The sequence below is a fragment of the Vigna umbellata genome, chromosome 3 (assembly GCF_029865625.1).
Source record: "Vigna umbellata cultivar VRB3 chromosome 3, Vumbellata_1.0, whole genome shotgun sequence".
NCBI classification, from domain to species: domain Eukaryota; kingdom Viridiplantae; phylum Streptophyta; class Magnoliopsida; order Fabales; family Fabaceae; genus Vigna; species Vigna umbellata.
Window position 1 is genome coordinate 573,979 of NC_142167.1, and position 17,824 is coordinate 591,802.

A 17,824-nucleotide genomic window follows, 5' to 3' on the forward strand; every position below is an offset into this window, starting at 1 on the left:
TTTTTAAATGATGACAAATTTTAGTGATTAAAAATAATTAATTACTATAGTGACTAATTAAATACTAATTTATAAATTAAAAATTATTAATAACTAAAATAATTTCAATTATGAATAAAAAGTTTTATTGGTCTCTAAATTGGTAACTAAAATAGTTTTTATATGAATTAGTCTCTAAATTGATTACTAACATTAACTACCAAAATTTTGATTAGGAATGAAATTGATCTCTAAATTGGTTTCTAAATATATTTTTTATTGTTAAAATTGATGATTATTTAGAAATTTTCTTGTTTAATACATAATCTTTTAATATATAATTTGATCATGTATATATTTAATTTTTTTAATTAGTTAATTAATATATTTGGTTGAATAAATTAAAAATTTTATTATTTTACATATTAAATTATGTTATTAAAATCATTAATTGAAATTTAATCTATAGATATTAATTATTTAAATCATAATATTATAATATATTTGCAATAATTCAGATATTACAATATCTAAAAAGAATATTTTAAAGTAATTTTTTCATTTTAAATTTTTATTTATTTGAAGGGATTTTCAGAACATTGTTTGTGACAGCTTAATTTTTATCAAATTATTTTCTAAAATATGTTTGTTTATACTTTATTGTAGGAAGATAATTACATCAAAATTCATTATATTTCAATTAAGTAATTTACATTAAAGGATAAATATGACTTTTATAAGCATTAAATTTTGACAAATTCAAAGTGTTTTTGTTATTTACAAATACATAATATATATATATATATATATATATATATATATATATATATATATATATATATATATATATATATATATATATATATATATATATATATATATATATATATATATATTCTGTTTGATAAGTTTTCGCTTGAGAAGACGATAAAAATATGAGGATTTAAGCACTACATGGTATGACTTTAACATTAAAAATATTAATTTTAATTATAGAAAATATTTTTTGTGTTTTTCTTTCAAAAAGATTATCATCTTTTATCCTTTGTTCATTTAATGGATTTGAGGGAGGGTGGTTGAGTAAATTTGAGAGAATTTAAAAATAAATTTTTTTGCTGTTTATTTGAGTGAATTTGAAGGTAGATGTGAATAAATTTGAAAATAAATTTTATGAGAATTAGTGTATTATTTAATTGATGTCACAAATTAAAAAAATTTATTTTCAAATCCATTTCACCTATCTCAAACCCACTCAAATAAACAATAAAAAAAATTATTTTTAAATCTCTCAAATCCATTCAATTATTCTTACTCAAGTTCATTCAAGTGAACAAATGCTGAAGAAAGCAGTAAAATTATCAATTTTTTTAAAATGATTGAATGTTAACTCTCTAAAGACCATCAACTTGGTAGAACCATGCGTTTGCCTGCGAAAGGAAGAGATCCCTCTTAACAGATTTTAACGGACCGAGTTGTTAATTATTATTAGTAGAGGACCAAGTGGCAATAAATGAAAATAGAAGGGTTAGATGATATAATAAATATATAAAAGCGCAGTTCCAGACATGGCATTTCTTTACGAATAAAGAGCATTGCATAGATTGTACGCAGCCACTTAAGCAGCGCCGTCTTTCTATCTCCATCCATCACAGCTCTCTCTTTCTCTCAGGTGTGTGTTCTTTTAGCTCAATGAGGAAGTGAAGTGAAGATTATGAAAATAACAAGCCCAACGGCCCAAAACGTGTGAGTTGGAGGAGGAGGGATTGCTGATTGGATTAAAAAGAAAAATTCGAAAGAAGTGACTTAGGGTTTTTGCAGGGTTTTTACACTTCACAATCTGTTCCAAACCACGTAAGCTTCAAGAAGGTATCGTCCTTCTCACCTTACAAGGTCTTCGTTACCTGAATCGGTTTGGGTATTTTCGATACGGTTTTCGATCTTTACCTGTGGTTGATGTAATGATTTCAGTTTGTATTCGAGAATCCAATTCATGGGGTAGATTTGGCGTATCCTTTGATTCTAAAGTTTGTGGAATTTTTTTCGATTTTTTGTTTTATAAGTATTAATTATTACTATTAATTATTATTATTATTATTTAGATTCGGGTACTCTTATTAATATCAATATATATTACATAATGAGAAAGACTGGAGATAGATGTGTGCTGATTTCTTTTGTTTCTTTTTTATTGCTTGTGCAAGAAAAAAAGGACAAATTTAGGGATGCGATGGTTTTCGGAGTTACTTGATTGGACGTTTGTGTGTGGCATTTAGAATTTGTATTTTGAGGATGCTTGAATTGCATCTGGGGATGAGCTGAATAAGGAAGGGTTTAGTTCTTTTGGGTTGTTCAATGGGGAGTAATACTGGGGATCTGAACTGTGATTACTGTGTTCACTACCGGTTTTATTTGTTGTATGTATGGGGGAGCTAAACGTGGGTGTATGTCTTTCAATGCATTTTGATGATGAGTGCATTTACATCGACTGTCTTGATGTATTGAGTGCTTGACTTCAGTATAGTCAATCTTTTCTGGAATGCTTTTAGGATTACATACATGATGTTACATGCTAAAATGGGAACCGTGATATAGTTGATATGAATTTGCAACTAGTACAAGCTTTCAGAAATAGGTTCTTCATACAATGCATACATAGAATCACTCAAGGTTACTTTGTTCATTTTTGATGGGTTGCTATACACGGTTTATATCTAGTTGTGCGATTATAACTTGTAATATGATAATGAGAATTATCAACACCAAATTTCTCTTTTAGTATTTGGATACCCGTGCTTAATATTTTTATTTTTCTCCTGCCTCACCTATCTGCGATCGTTCTGGTTATTTCTTTGATTATAAGCTTATGCTATGTAAATTTGATATTATTGTCTTTTTTATATGCTATAAATTATTTGATTTCTTTTATATTTTAGGTGATTTTGGGCTATGTTTTAACCAGTTGAGAATTACGTTTTAAATTATTTATAAGGTAGATTGTATTTTTTTTTTCTAAGATCTAATAAGTTTTGGCCAAAACCATGTTTTGGAAGGCATTCCACAAAGATGCTTAGAAGTCTTATAATTATTTTGGTCGGATTATGGTTTGGCTCCTTTTTAAGAATTTGTGTTGAGGTTGTCGGATTGATCTATGTCTGTGTGACCTGCTATGCTACCTGCTATGCTATTGAACCCAGTTTTCTTTTTCTTCTAGTCATTGCGCATTATTTATTATTATGATTGTGATTAAGTTGTACGAATTGGTCAATCTATGATTTCATTCTATGATTTGATCTGAGGTAAGGTGAGAATGTTGTAACTATGATTCTGAGTCTATGTTTTGGATTCCATTCTGTTGCTTATAATTGTAGAACAAAAATATCTATGCAGTTTTTACTTCTGCACACTAATTGTTCGAGCTTTTTAATTTAGCAGTTTTATTATGCATACTGGGTGAGACAGGTTATCTCTAAGATCATAAATCCTCTTTCTGAGACACACTGAAAAAAAGGAAGGAAATGTCAGCATCATCATTGGTAGAGTCTCTAGTTCTTCAACTCCATGAGATTTCAGCTGTCAAATTTGGCAACTTCAAGCTCAAATCTGGCATCTTCTCACCAATCTACATAGACCTACGCCTCATCATATCTTACCCTTCTCTCCTCCAGCAAATCTCTCAAACCCTTATTTCCTCTGTCTCTTCCACTTCCTATGATCTTGTATGTGGTGTTCCTTACACTGCCTTACCAATTGCTACATGTGTCTCCCTTACCCAAAACATTCCCATGGTCATGCGCCGCAAGGAAATCAAAGATTATGGCACTGCTAAAGCTATTGAAGGTGATTTCAAGGCTGGACAAAGTTGCTTGATCATTGAGGATTTGGTTACAAGCGGCACATCGGTTTTGGAAACAGCGGCACCACTACGTGCTTCTGGGTTGGAGATCAGTGATGCTGTTGTCTTGATTGATAGAGAGCAAGGAGGGAGAGAAAATTTGGAGGAGAATGGCATCAAGCTGCATGCAATTATTAAATTGACGGATATGGTGAAAATTTTGGGCAATCATGGGAAACTTGATGAGGAGATGGTAGAGGTTGTTACAAAGTTCTTAGAGGAGAATCGGAAGGTTGCGGCTGTGCCAAAGGTGGAGAAGCCTGCAACAAAGGTCAAGGCTTTGCCATTTGAGGAGAGGGCTAGGCTCTCAAAGAATCCAATGGGAAAGAGGTTGTTTGAGATCATGGCTGCGAAGACGAGTAATTTGTGTCTGGCTGCCGATGTTGGAACTGCAGCTGAATTGATTGAAATCGCTGAGAAGGTAGTTCTGATGTCATTTTCTTGGACACTACTATTTTTCTCACTCGGATCATCAGTTTGCAGAATTCTTTCTTGCTTTTGTACTTTAAAGAATTCGGTGTTTTCTGACTTATTAACATCAATTGGATTCTGATTAGAAGATTGACAATGATCATATATTTTCTTTTGACTATTTGGTTGGTTTTCTTTCTCAGGTTGGACCTGAGATTTGCCTGCTGAAGACTCATGTGGACATTTTTCCAGATTTTACTCCTGAATTTGGCTCAAAGCTTCTCTCGGTATAGTGCTAAAAGAAGTTTTTTTTTCATATTCTTCTCTTTTCCGGATAGCTCAAGAAACCTTTTGGTTCCTGATATCATTGACATAATCACACCTAGACTGTTTGCTTGGATTTATTCAAACAGGATGGTGATTCCTGCTTTTAACCTATGATGATAAGGGCCTTATGTTATGTATTTTGAGCATTGTCTGTGATATGTTTCAAGCAATCTTTTAAATTTATGGTCTACTTGAGTTTAATGTATGTTTTATTCTATTGAAGATTGCAGAAAAACATAACTTCTTGATCTTTGAGGATCGTAAATTTGCTGATATTGGTAACACAGTGACTATGCAGTATGCAGGGGTAAGCCTGCTCAATTTCATGATCCTTTTTGGCATTCCTCTCATCCATTTTTGCATTCAACATGACTTATATTTCTATTCCACTGTCTCAGAGGTATCTTTCAAATATTGGATTGGGCTCATATAGTGAATGCTCACATAATCTCAGGTCCTGGAATTGTTGATGGATTAAAATTGAAGGTATGCACTAGTAGTAAATATAATCACTTTACACCATAGCAACACCTCAACTCATGGCCTAACTAGTTTCTTGAACCATACTCAGGGTTTACCTCGTGGCAGGGGTCTGTTACTGCTTGCTGAAATGAGTTCAGCAGGTAACTTTGCCAAGGGAGATTATACCGCAGCTGCAGTAAAAATTGCTGAGGATCATTCTGATTTTGTAATTGGCTTCATCTCAGTCAATCCTGCATCATGGCCAAGAGCACCTATAAATCCCTCTTTCATTCAGGCAACCCCTGGAGTTCAAATGGTAACCGGTGGAGATGCTTTAGGCCAGCAATACAACACTCCATACTCCGTAAGTTAATGTTTTTGACAATGATTTGCAGAAGTATTTTGCCCCAATTATTTGTTGTTCTTTCTTAGATTGAAAACAAAAAAATGGAGGAAAAAGGAAGAGGGAGGGTGTGCTAGTTTCTACCATACAGTCCCTTGCTTTCTGCATAGAGCATTAAAAAGAGAATCTCACTTGTTTGAATTTCTACAAGTGAAATAGAAAAAAAACTGAATCAGATTATAGAAAAATATGAAATAATTTTTACACCAATTTTAGGTTATGAAAAAGTTGATTCTAGTTTTCCTTTTTCACTTTCTTTTTCAGGTGGTTCATGATAGGGGCAGTGACATAATCATTGTGGGACGAGGCATAATCAAAGCAGCAAATCCTGCTGAGGCAGCTCGTGAATACCGACTTGAAGGGTGGAAAGCATATTTGGCCAAGTGTTCTTGATGCCTGAACCCTACAGAATAAGAAAAGGATGAGTCAAATTTATGTTTTAATGAGACATCTAATCTCACCCAGAGGAAGATTGTTTTGGGTACAATATAACATTGATGACATTTTTCAACTGCAATATTTGAGGGGATCATTTTTTGTTAGTTTTATTTTTCACTTCAAGTTTGCCTTGCCAAGCTAGTCTCCTGTTAAGCTTGTTGAGGTTGTTTCTTTTCGAACTTGCTCATATTGTTTCTTGCTAAGCTTGTTGAAGTTTTCTCTTGTTGAGCATGCCGTACCGAGTTGGTTAAGATTTTCTTTTATCGAGTATGTTAAGGTTGTCTCCTACCGAGCTTCGTAACATTGTATCGTTAGTTAAGATCTTTTTAATATATATATATATGGATGATTCAAGAACACTTAGTTTGAATCAAAATTTTAAAACACATTAAATATATATATATATATATATATATATATATATATATATATATATATATATATATATATATATATATATATGGATCAAAAGAGTATACATATTTACACTTAAAAGCATATTTTATGTAAACTCATGGTTATTTTTATAGACTTTTAAGTCTTTGGTAAACAAACTAAAAATATAAGATTAAATGAGATAAAAAGATAAAAAGATTTATTGTCATTATCAAATAATTTTAATTAATAATTGATTGATTAAAATTTAAATAAACTTTATATGACTATATACAAATGTTTAAAATTTAAAAAGTACATATTTATTAAAATAAGAAAATATATATTAAGATAAGATAATATATTTACATACTAAATACAAATATTTCAAATTAATTACATTACAACATCCAATTTCATCTTCTAATAATAATAATAAAAAAGACAAAAGTGATGAAATATAATTAATGAATAAATGGAAAAAAAATATTAAATAAATTTAAACAAGTAAAGACAAAAGTAGTAAAATTAAGAAAATATAAAATATAAAAATATGAATAAATAATGTACAAAATACTGTCTTTAATTTTTTTATTTTAGTATCTTTTAAAATAAAATTACGTGTCTCTTATGTTTTCTTGCCTTTATTTTTTGTGTTTGATGTGATACTTAACATTGCATCTCATTCTAAATAAGATTCATAAAAAATTTATGATCTATTTTTGAAACCTTGGACGATTTTCCTTTAGTACTTCATCTCGATAGATTTTTTGTGCAGAAAAATCATTAATAGCTCAAAAAATTAAGGTTTAATGTCTCCGTAGGTCCCTCTTTTGGTCATGAATTTTAAATAGGTTCTCTTTCTTTATCGGCGTATCAATTGAATCCTTGTTTTTGTAAAATTAAATCAATTACAGGCCTGCCGTTAAATTGGACAAACAGTCGTTACAGTATTGGTTACGTGGCATGGTCATTGCAGTTACTAAGCAGACGTGGCATTTAAAAGCATTTTTGTATTAAATAAAGAAGAAGGAACAAAAGTATAATCAGTTTTGGGTAAGGGTATACTTGGAAAAAAGAAAAAATTAAAGGGCAAGACGTTTTAATTGAGGAATGCAACTGAGATTGGGGAAACAAATTGGGGGTTTTTATTATTAGGGTTCGCGTGAGGGAAGAAAAATCGCGATCTTTGTTCGAGCTGAAGCGGCAAGGTTCGTCGGTGAAGAAGAAGTAGTTGAAAGCGGCAGAGTGCATGCAGGGGTTCGTGTCTCGGTAGGTCAGGTGTGGGTCCTTTATTGATGAGAAACTACAATATTCGGTGGTGGTCCCCCAAAGCAACCCAAGAACCAATCATGCCATCATCACAGTTATCTGAAGTGTGTATGAATGACCAGGAAGCTCAACTATAGATGTGTGTATAAATGACAATGATACCAAGTTTAAGGATCTTATTATGTAATAGTCTAAGGAACAATGTTTATGGTTTTACTGCTATGTAATTTAATGAATGACAATGATGCCAACTATGTATGGTTTTGGATGTATTACAATGTTTTGGATATATTAGAATTTCCTCCTTTGACGTCTTATATATTACAATGACTAGGAACTGTATTTCCGTTGCTGTATCACTAAAGCATAAGTACTGTTTTTTAATAGTTTGGTGGGCATAGTTATGTTTAGAAATTTTTGCAGGTCTTATATCTGATACTGTATATGTTAGGGTATAAGGTGGGAGGTAATGAGAAGGAGAAGAAAGGTAGGAGGGAAGTGAGGCCGAACGGTATCGATCGTAAAGGTCGAACGTTGGAAGGCAGGGAGCACATGTTAGGGGATGGAAAGTGTACAAGAGAAGAAGGTGTAGGAGGGAGAGAGAGGGGGACCGAACGGTAGAAGGTGGGGAGCTATGTGACCAAACGGTAGAGGGAGGACGACCAGACGGAACGATCGGGAACAGGGAGGTAGTTGGACGAGCGATAGAGGGTGGACGACCAGACTGAACGGTCGTGAGCAGGGAGGTAGTTACGAGCGGTAGACGAGGGAGGACGACCAGACCGAACGGTAGAAGGTGGGGAGCTATGTGACCGAACGGTAGAGGGAGGACGACCAGACCGAACGGTCGGGAACAGGGAGGTAGTTGGACAAGCGATGGACGACCAGACCGAACGGTCGTGAGCAGGGAGGTAGTTGGACGAGCGGTAGACGAGGGAGGACGACCAGCTCCAGAATTGCTTCCCTCTGTTCTTAGCAGTTCTAGCTGTTCTTACCACTGTTTTCTCTCCACATAGGCAAAGGGGTGATACACCATCAATCGTAGATACTCCACCACCACGAAAAACGAAATCAGAGTTTTTGATTTCGCCAGCCATTGCATGTCGAAGATGAACAAGAATGCGACTTCTGCACTTCATTATCCATCACTTCGAATCGAAGAAAGAACGCGCACCCTCCCACTTCCAACTACATAATCTTCACCCACGAACACTGGCGCTTCGAATCAAAGAAAGAATGGGATTTTTTCCCTCACGCGAACCCTACTAGTAAGAACCCCTAATTTGTTTCCCAATCTCAGTTGCATTTCTCAATTAAAGGGGGCTGCTGTTGAGACCTCGGCAAGCGTACCGAATCGTACAAGTAATAAACCGGTAAGTCCGGAAATCATTTTCCCAAGAGATTTGTTTCGATTCACAAATTGTTAAAGTTTACCAATTTAGCGATTATTAAACGAAATTTTGTAACAAAAGTAAGATTTGCATACAGATGAAATTAAAGTGGTAAAAACAGTCAAGTTAAAGTTCACTGGGTTGAAGTTCAAGTTCTTCACTCAGGTAATTTTCTACTAACACAATTCCTCAGAATTTAGCATCGACATCCTAGGCGCATGCAGCCACTGATCCCTCAGATGACAGTTCAGAATCATTCAAACTAAATTACTAATCCCTTAGCTAATTCAGTTATCAGATTTGCCTTAAACACAATGTCAAATATGACTAAAAATTCCATCCTATGTCTAGGACTTGAAATCCTTTAGCAGTTCTATCCTAGGTCCGCGGTCTCATACATTTGCCAATGATTTAACCGTTCAAATAGCTCATATTCCCATCATAGGCATGAATAATAAGGATAGAACACATAATTCAAGCAAGTTCATGCATTAATAGAGAAATTACATAGAAGTTCAGAAATTTACTCTCAACCCCGTGAAATGGAGTTTTAACTACACATATACATCATAGAAGCGAGAAATTGGATGGTGGAAATTGGTGGTTTTCCACCATGGAAGCACTTGGACAGCAGCTGCAGCGTCACCTCTGGTTTCCTCCCCGTCCAGATCTGCCTTCCCCCTGCCTCTGAATCTGTTTTTAAAGAGAAGGTCCAATAATTGAGTCACGGGCTTCTTTCTGGACGAGCGTCCAAGTTTTGGACGAGCGTCCACTTTCTGGACGAGGCTGGACGAGCGTCCTCTTCTGGACGAACGTCTGGACGAGCGACCTCTGCTGGACGAGCGCCTTCTTCTGGACGAGCGTGGACGAGCGTCCTCTGCTGGACGAGCGTCTGGACGAGCGCCCTCTGCTGGACGAGCGCTTTCTTCTGGACGAGCGTCCTCTGATGGACGAGCGTCCTCTGGACGATGAGCGTTCGTTCTCTGGTAAACGAGCGTCCGTTCGCTATGGAACGAGCGTGCGCTCATTATGTGACGAGCGTCCGCGCATCCTTCTAAGTCGCGCCCGGGCGCGAGCCTCTCTGTAAAATCGCGCCCGGCGCCCTTTTTCTCACGCCCGGGCGTGAAACTCTCGGCAGAACAGCGTCCAATGAGCCTGGTCCAAGTCTTTGATAGTATCCAATCCTTATTTTACTTCGAAATAAACAAACAAAAGCATAAAAAAAAACATTTAAACAGTCAAAATTATACTTATATCAACAATTATATACTTTTCATGAGAATTAACACTAAAACTTACTCAAAAGCACAACAATTTAAGCAACAAAAACAAGTAAAGTTTACACCTATCAGCTGCCCTTATAGTTTTTCAATTTTCCTAATATGCCCTTACCCAAAAGTGATTATACCTCTGTTCCTTCTTCTTTATTTAATACAAAAATGCTTTTAAATGCCACGTCTGCTTAGTAATTGCAATGACCATGCCACGTAACCAATACCGACCGTTTGTCCAATTTAACGCAGGCTTGTAATTGATTTAATTTTACAAAAACAAGGACTCAATTGATACGCCGAAAAGAAAGAGGACCTATTTGAAATTCATGACCAAAATAGGGACTACGGAGACATTAAACCTTAAATTATATAAGGAAAGTGTTATTCTATTTCACAAATGACATCCAGTTAGGGGTGTTACAAGAACAATCAACGGGAATCTCTTTATTCTCATCAATAAGCACCCTTGACTTGTCAAGGGCACTTAAAAACTCAACCCAATTAGGCGATGACGGAAGATTCACATCGGAACATTACTAAATAATGGAAGTGCATATTTCTCTAAAGCATCACAGGATATTGAGGCCAGATTCCTGTGGACAAACTGAAACAAAAATATGAAATGAAGACATATAGTGTAACTTTATCTTTCTCAAAATATCACACCAGAGCATTAAACAAGAAACAAATTAAAGATGGCTATAAAGCTAAACCAAATACTGGAAAGATTAAGTATAGGTGTTTGTGTGTGAAGGTTAAAAGGAACTGTGTATAACAAAAGGAGGATCTTACTTTTTTGTTTATAAAAAAGTGAATCATTTAAAAGTTCTGATGATATTTGTGACAAAGTGACCCTCTTGAGCCGCTTAAATTTGTCAATTTCTTGCACACCTGACTCTTGAAAACTACTTGTTAGACTTTGAAGGTAAGTATGGAGTAAATGTGAGAAGAATTTTTTCATTTTCTTCTTTGAAGCATGGTTGCTCCAAACATCAACACTTTTGCAAAGATTAGACCAAATGAGTGTTTGCAATGACTTTCTGTCAGCAAAATAAACTCCTAGATCACATTCGTTGCTTTGAGTGGCCACAGAAACTACATCTTCACAAGTTGCAAATTCAGAAACAAAGATTGGGGATTGAAACACACATGATAAATTTTCCATAATAAAATTAGTAAGTCCAGCCGCTTCTTCCTTCAGTGTGTTGATTTGGGATCTATAAGGCTTCTGCAAATAATGCTTCTTTTGCATATACTTGAACAATATAATCTGTTTATTCAAGTCAACAAGCCTTCGAAGAGCCATAGATTGAAAGATATAGATCAAAGGGGAAGAATCATCTGGGCCATGTTTAAGATATATGTCAGAAATAAATTTCATAACATCAAGGAGGGAACCTGAGGGTTGAACAATCCAAGAAAAAAAGTCAAAGTCTATCTCATCAATCATGTCCATCAACTCACAAGCAGAATATGCTGTATAATCTACCACCTCTGCAGACTTTTTTGGCAAATCAGGAGGCATAAGGCTTGCTTGCCTATATAAGGTTTGGCAAGACACATGCAACTGAAAGAAGAACACAAGAACCCATTGGATGGACATACCAAATTTCTTTAAAAAGTTTCCCTTTCTAACCACTCGATCAACAGTTTGACCTATGACAGAAGAAAAGAACTTGCAGATTTTATCTTGCTGCTTTCCAACTAGAATACTCAAGTAGGGACGCATTAATTCCATAAATTCTTTTACGGAAACTCCAAAAAGATTGCGGTTACCATCAGTGACTGTCACCGAACCAAGCACTAAACAATATAGTCTGGATAGCCCTTTACCAAACAGTTCCACTTGCAGATTAAAAAATTGCAATTTCTTGCCATCAACCAATGGACAAAAATCTTTCATCCACATGAGAGATTCTGAAATATCATCTCTTATCTGTCTAATACACCCACACACCTGCCCTTCTGGAATAGATTCAACAGCTTTATAAATGGCATGAATGAAATTTTGTGAAGATAAGAGCCTTTCAACTGCTTCAAAATGAACTTCATTAGACAGAAATGTCAAGAACCTAGAAGAACTTTCTTCAGTATAACCCTCAGGACATATAATAAGCCTTATAGCTTTGCACAGTGCTAAAATAGCAACTTCCACCTATAGCATTTGAAACATGTAAAGAACAAGCCTGATTCCAATTCAAGTCTTGGAGGACAATAAGAACAATAAGAAGCAGACAAATACAACATAAGCTGAATTAAAGCAAAAATACAATAATTTATTAAAGATTTCCCTACACCCGAACATCATCCCTGCCCCATTCCAAACATCATACCTATAATAACACCAAGAGACTAAGATACAAAGGAATAAAACCACCAACAAAGAGGAACCATGTAGAACCTCTGAAACATAACTTGCTCTACAGGGATCTGGTGAGAAAAATAAAATATAAATGACCAGTAATAAAAATTTTAATACGAACCTGGCGTAGTTGACTGCAGAGTTGTCTGATTAGCAGAGGGTATTAATATGCCCCTCAGAGTATATTTGATTGGCAAGGATGTCCAATAGTACGTAAATATCCTCACTTTGAGTATGATTACTGTCTCCAACTAAAAATTCATGACTCTTACCATCCACCCTTATAATGCTAGACCCAGGAGCCTTGCTTATTCCTTTCTGCTTCATCAGTCTCCTAACATTTCTCACGTCAGCCCATTTCTTGTTAGAGGCATACATATTAGAAAGAAGCACGTATATGCCACTATCTTGAAATTCAAAATTCTGCAGTGATTTCAAGATTTCTTGGGTGAATCCAACATTCCCATATGTATTACAGGCACTCAAAAGCGCTCCTATGATCTGCACATCAGGGGACATGGGCATTGTCTTTATCAACTCCACAGCTTCCTCCACCAGTCCAGCTCTGCAGAGTAAATCAACCATGCAGCCGTAGTGTTCTAACCAGGGAGAAAGGTTGTAGAGGGGACTTGACATCTCATTGAAATACTTTCGGCCTTCGCTGACCAAGCCAGAATGGCAGCAAGCTGTTAAAACAGCAAGAAATGTCACTTCATTAGGCTTTGCACCTGACACTATCAAATCTTTAAATAGCTTCAATGCTTCCCTCCCAAGTCCATTTATTGCTAGGCCACCTATATAGGCATTCCAAGTACGGATATTCCTAGAAGGCATTCCACTGAAGATACGCTGCGCCATGTCTACACAACCACACTTTGCATACATGTCAACCAATGTAGTTCCTATATGAACATCCCACTTGATACGGCATTGATCAATGTACTGATGGACCCATCTACCGTAGTCAAGAAGCCCAAGGCTGGCACAAGCAGAAAGCACACTAGTAAGTATAACTCCATCCGGCTCAAAACCTGAGCCTTGCATTTGGCAGAACAAGTCCAGCGATTCACTGGGATACTGGCACTGCACTAACCCGCTTATCATACTAGTCCAAGAAATAATATCTTTCTCAGGTATCTCATCAAACATTTGCCTTCCATCAGTGACAGACTCACACTTCATATACATATCCAACACAGCATTGCATACCACCAACTCCTTCCCGAACAGACATTTGAGACCCAACCCATGAATTCCTTTCCCCAAATTTAAACAACCCAATTTCCCACAAGCCCCAAGTATGCTGACAAAGGTTGCTACATTAGGTTCCACATCCATTCTCAAAAACAATGCGATGGCCTCATTAAACAACCCAGCCTTGACATACCCAGATATCAAGCCAGTCCAAGAGACCACGTCTCTCACAAGCATGTCATCAAACACCTTGCCAGCACCAACAGTGTCCCCAGAAATGCAATACACATGGACAAGAGTGTTTTGCACATAAATGTCGCACCACAAGCCAGTCTTCAAAGCTACGGAATGAAACTGTTTAATCTCTACAATCCCATAAAACTTAGCACAAGATTTCAAAACTGCTGGGATAGTGTACACATCAGGCACAAAACCATTCCTAACAGTCCATCTATAAATCAGGATTGCAAGCCAGGGTAAGTGGCCAGAGGCATAGCCAGAAATCAGCAAATTGCAAGGGAAAGAGCTCAAGTTCCAATCAAATTGCTTCAGGAAATTGCAAGGGTAATGAACATCTGTAACATGTTTTCCCAAAAAAATTGCAGCTTTGGAAATAACCAAGTCATTGGCAACAAGGGCAGAAGTCAATAGATGCGCATGAATTTGCTTGAAGGATCTCAAGCCATTGCTCTTGTGAATCAAATCCAAGAGAACCGATTTCAGAGATTGCCCAGCCTTACTCATGGCAGCCCCCTTTAATTGAGAAATGCAACTGAGATTAGGGAAACAAATTGGGGGTTCTTACTAGTAGGAGGGTTCGCGTGAGGAAAAAAATCCCATTCTTTCTTTGATTCGAAGCGCCAGTGTTCGTGGGTGAAGATTATGTAGTTGGGAGTGGGAGGGTGCGCGTTCTTTCTTCTATTCGAAGTGATGGATAATGAAGTGCAGAAGTCGCATTCTTGTTCATCTTCGACATGCAATGGCTGGCGGAATCAAAACTCTGATTTCGTTTTTCGTGGTGGTGGAGTATCTACGATTGATGGTGTATCACCCTTTGCCTGTGTGGAGAGAAAACAGTGGTAAGAACAGCTAGAACTGCTAAGAACAGAGGAAGCAATTCTGGAGCTGGTCGTCCTACCTCGTCTACCGCTCGTCCAACTACCTCCCTGCTCACGACCGTTCGGTCTGGTCGTCCACCCTCCTCTATCGCTCGTCCAACTACCTCCCTGTTCCCGACCGTTCGGTCTGGTCGTCCTCCCTCTACCGTTCGGTCACATAGCTCCCCACCTTCTACCGTTCGGTCTGGTCGTCCTCCCTGGTCTACCGCTCGTCTAACTACCTCCCTGCTCACGACCGTTCGGTCTGGTCGTCCACCCTCTATCACTCGTCCAACTACCTTCCTGTTCCCGACCGTTCCGTCTGGTCGTCCTCCCTCTACCGTTCGGTCACATAGCTCCCCACCTTCTACCGTTCGGTCCCCCTCTCTCTCCCTCCTACACCTTCTTCTCTTGTACACTTTCCAGCCCCTAACATGTGCTCCCTGCCTTCCAACGTTCGACCTTTACGATCGATACCGTTCGGCCTCACTTCCCTCCTACCTTTCTTCTCCTTCTCATTACCTCCCACCTTATACCCTAAAGTATCAGATATAAGACCTGCAAAAATTTCTAAACATAACTGTGCCAACCAAACTATTAAAAAACAGTACTTATGCTTTAGTGATACAGCAATGGAAATACAGTTCCTGGTCATTGTAATATATAAGACGTCAAAGGAGAAAATTCTAATATATCCAAAACATTGTAATACATCCAAAACCATACATAGTTGGCATCATTGTCATTCATTAAATTACATAGCAGTAAAACCATAAACATTGTTTCTTAGACTATTACATAATAAGATCCTTAAACTTGGCATCATTGTCATTTATACACACATCTATAGTTGAGCTTCCTGGTCATTCATACACACTTCAGATAACTATGATGATGGCATGATTGGTTCTTGGGTTGCTTTGGGGAACCACCACCGAATATTGTAGTTTCTCATCAATAAAGGACCCACACCTGACCTACCGAGACACGAACCCCTGCATGCACTCTGCCGCTTCCAACTATTTCTTCTTCACCGACGAACCTAGTAAAACCATAAACATTGTTTCTTAGACTATTACATAATAAGATCCTTAAACTTGGCATCATTGTCATTTATACACACATCTATAGTTGAGCTTCCTGGTCATTCATACACACTTCAGATAACTATGATGATGGCATGATTGGTTCTTGGGTTGCTTTGGGGAACCACCACCGAATATTGTAGTTTCTCATCAATAAAGGACCCACACCTGACCTACCGAGACACGAACCCCTGCATGCACTCTGCCGCTTCCAACTATTTCTTCTTCACCGATGAACCTTGCCGCTTCAGCTCGAACAAAGATCGCGATTTTTCTTCCCTCACGCGAACCCTAATAATAAAAACCCCCAATTTGTTTCCCCAATCTCCGTTGCATTCCTCAATTAAAACGTCTTGCCCTTTAATTTTTTCTTTTTTCTGTAACATCCCAAAATACAGTAATAACCATAAATTAGAATTAATTACATTTCATAATTAAACAGTCCAGTCTTTACACTAAGACCAGAGTTCAAAAACCAAAAGGCTTTAAGTACAACATTTACTACAATACTACAGAAGTACGGGTCAGAGACGAACGGTTTTACAAAACCAAAATAACCAAACATTCAAAAATCAAAACTAATAAACTAACATCTAAACAAACGAACGCTCTAAGGCTCGGCCTTGACTTCCACGTCTACCAGATTCTCCTCTTCAATAACCTCTTCTAGCAATGCCTCGCCTTCTGCTCACATCCACCCGGATGATCATTGCAATGACAAGACGGACATACAGGGACGAGAGACAACACAAGGAAAAATACACAGGGTAAGCTTACGTAATTTAATTCATACATCAACATTTAAATCAAACATTTCCAAACACATAAGAATATTTCAACATGTATAATCATCCAAAAACTATTACTAGACGGACCGTCCGGACTGTATGAATCTGTGTAGCTACAGGCGTCCCTTGCACCCGGGTGATGTAGTAACTGGAATAATCACATCAGCTGCCACCCGAGGTTAGCCCTATCCAAAGTACCCCTAAGGACTAGGACCTCCTGCCGTTCCCACACATGACCTACCCTCCTCTACGTGAGGACGAGTACTCACGGAACATCAGGATGAACAACCAGCATTAGCATGCCCACAGTCATACTTTACAAAATTTCATATTCATCCATACATGAGTCGTTCCTCCCTGGAACGCTCGTTCAAAATCCACAACCATCATTTCATCTCATATTCTGTTCAGTATTTATAACTTTTCACTTTAATATCATTTTCATCATCCATCCCACTTACTTAAAATAACGAGCGTTCAGCCCTCTTCATAACGAGGACGAACGTTAAAACCGAGACCGGGAAATCTTCATTTCAGAAGAAAATAAGACCGACACATATCGAATGACGAGCTTCATTACCACTCGAATCAGTTGAATGAACTGACTCTAAAACGATCCGATCAATACTCAGGATAAGTTAAGTACCAAGGCTCTACGCCGAATCCAAATGGATAAAAATACCACAAGACGACTGAATAACTATACCGGAAATAATTCCATTATATAAACTAACTGCCAGTCAATGACCGGACGTAGTATACGGAGTTACTGAAATATGGACGAACGCTATTTCCACCCGTTTGGTAATTGAATATAAGGACGAGCGTTCGGTATAAGACCGAGCGCCACTCATAACGTACGTTTTGGGTCGGGACCCATTTCTGATTAAACTCATAATAGAAAAATAGAATAAATGTAATACGAGATGGTGAAATTGGGATTTAGAAATGACTAAGTGTCCAAAGGTATATTTATAAGCTTCTCAATTTCTCACATAACACTCGGGATATCTACGTTTGGCCGAACGCTCAAAAGTAGTACTAATACAAGAGGGCGTTCGTCCTTCAACTAGG

The 17,824-nt window shown here is 37.1% G+C and overlaps 3 protein-coding genes across 3 annotated transcripts; 1 reads left to right on the plus strand and 2 right to left on the minus strand.

Moving 5' to 3' along the window:
* Window positions 1–1,551: 1,551 nt before the first annotated feature.
* LOC148201336 (uridine 5'-monophosphate synthase-like) lies at window positions 1,552–6,143 on the plus strand. Its single transcript, XM_088109813.1, has 7 exons — window positions 1,552–1,845; window positions 3,412–4,292; window positions 4,486–4,569; window positions 4,833–4,924; window positions 5,008–5,095; window positions 5,181–5,435; window positions 5,739–6,143. Exons 2-7 carry the CDS (start codon window positions 3,495–3,497, stop codon window positions 5,865–5,867), a joined length of 1,446 nt encoding a protein of 481 aa, XP_087965939.1. The 5' UTR covers window positions 1,552–1,845; window positions 3,412–3,494; the 3' UTR covers window positions 5,868–6,143.
* Window positions 6,144–9,423: 3,280 nt separating this feature from the next.
* On the minus strand, window positions 9,424–12,636 carry LOC148201337 (uncharacterized). The gene is made up of 3 exons (XM_088108806.1): window positions 12,616–12,636; window positions 11,017–12,379; window positions 9,424–10,828 (listed from the first exon to the last, which is right to left on the minus strand). Exons 1-3 carry the CDS (start codon window positions 12,634–12,636, stop codon window positions 10,794–10,796), a joined length of 1,419 nt encoding a protein of 472 aa, XP_087964932.1. The 3' UTR covers window positions 9,424–10,793.
* LOC148201338 (pentatricopeptide repeat-containing protein At4g38010-like) lies at window positions 11,235–15,360 on the minus strand. Its single transcript, XM_088110165.1, has 2 exons — window positions 12,708–15,360; window positions 11,235–12,379 (listed from the first exon to the last, which is right to left on the minus strand). The coding sequence occupies exon 1, from the start codon at window positions 14,522–14,524 to the stop codon at window positions 12,737–12,739; it is 1,788 nt and encodes a 595-aa protein (XP_087966291.1). The 5' UTR covers window positions 14,525–15,360; the 3' UTR covers window positions 11,235–12,379; window positions 12,708–12,736.
* Between the last annotated feature and the right edge of the window lie 2,464 nt (window positions 15,361–17,824).

Excerpts from the sequence above, each read along its gene's own strand:
- LOC148201337 (XM_088108806.1), bottom strand. The coding sequence starts at position 12,636 with ATGTTTCAGAGGTTCTACATG. Across the intron at positions 12,380-12,615 it reads TGTTTCAGAGGTTCTACATG|GTGGAAGTTGCTATTTTAGC; the intron begins GTTCCTCTTTGT and ends CAAATGCTATAG. Across the intron at positions 10,829-11,016 it reads ACTTTTTTATAAACAAAAAA|TTTGTCCACAGGAATCTGGC; the intron begins GTAAGATCCTCC and ends TTTTTGTTTCAG.
- LOC148201336 (XM_088109813.1), top strand. The coding sequence starts at position 3,495 with ATGTCAGCATCATCATTGGTAGAGTCTCTAGTTCTTCAACTCCATGAG. Across the intron at positions 4,293-4,485 it reads TGATTGAAATCGCTGAGAAG|GTTGGACCTGAGATTTGCCT; the intron begins GTAGTTCTGATG and ends TTTCTTTCTCAG. Across the intron at positions 5,096-5,180 it reads TTGATGGATTAAAATTGAAG|GGTTTACCTCGTGGCAGGGG; the intron begins GTATGCACTAGT and ends AACCATACTCAG.
- LOC148201338 (XM_088110165.1), bottom strand. The coding sequence starts at position 14,524 with ATGAGTAAGGCTGGGCAATCTCTGAAATCGGTTCTCTTGGATTTGATT.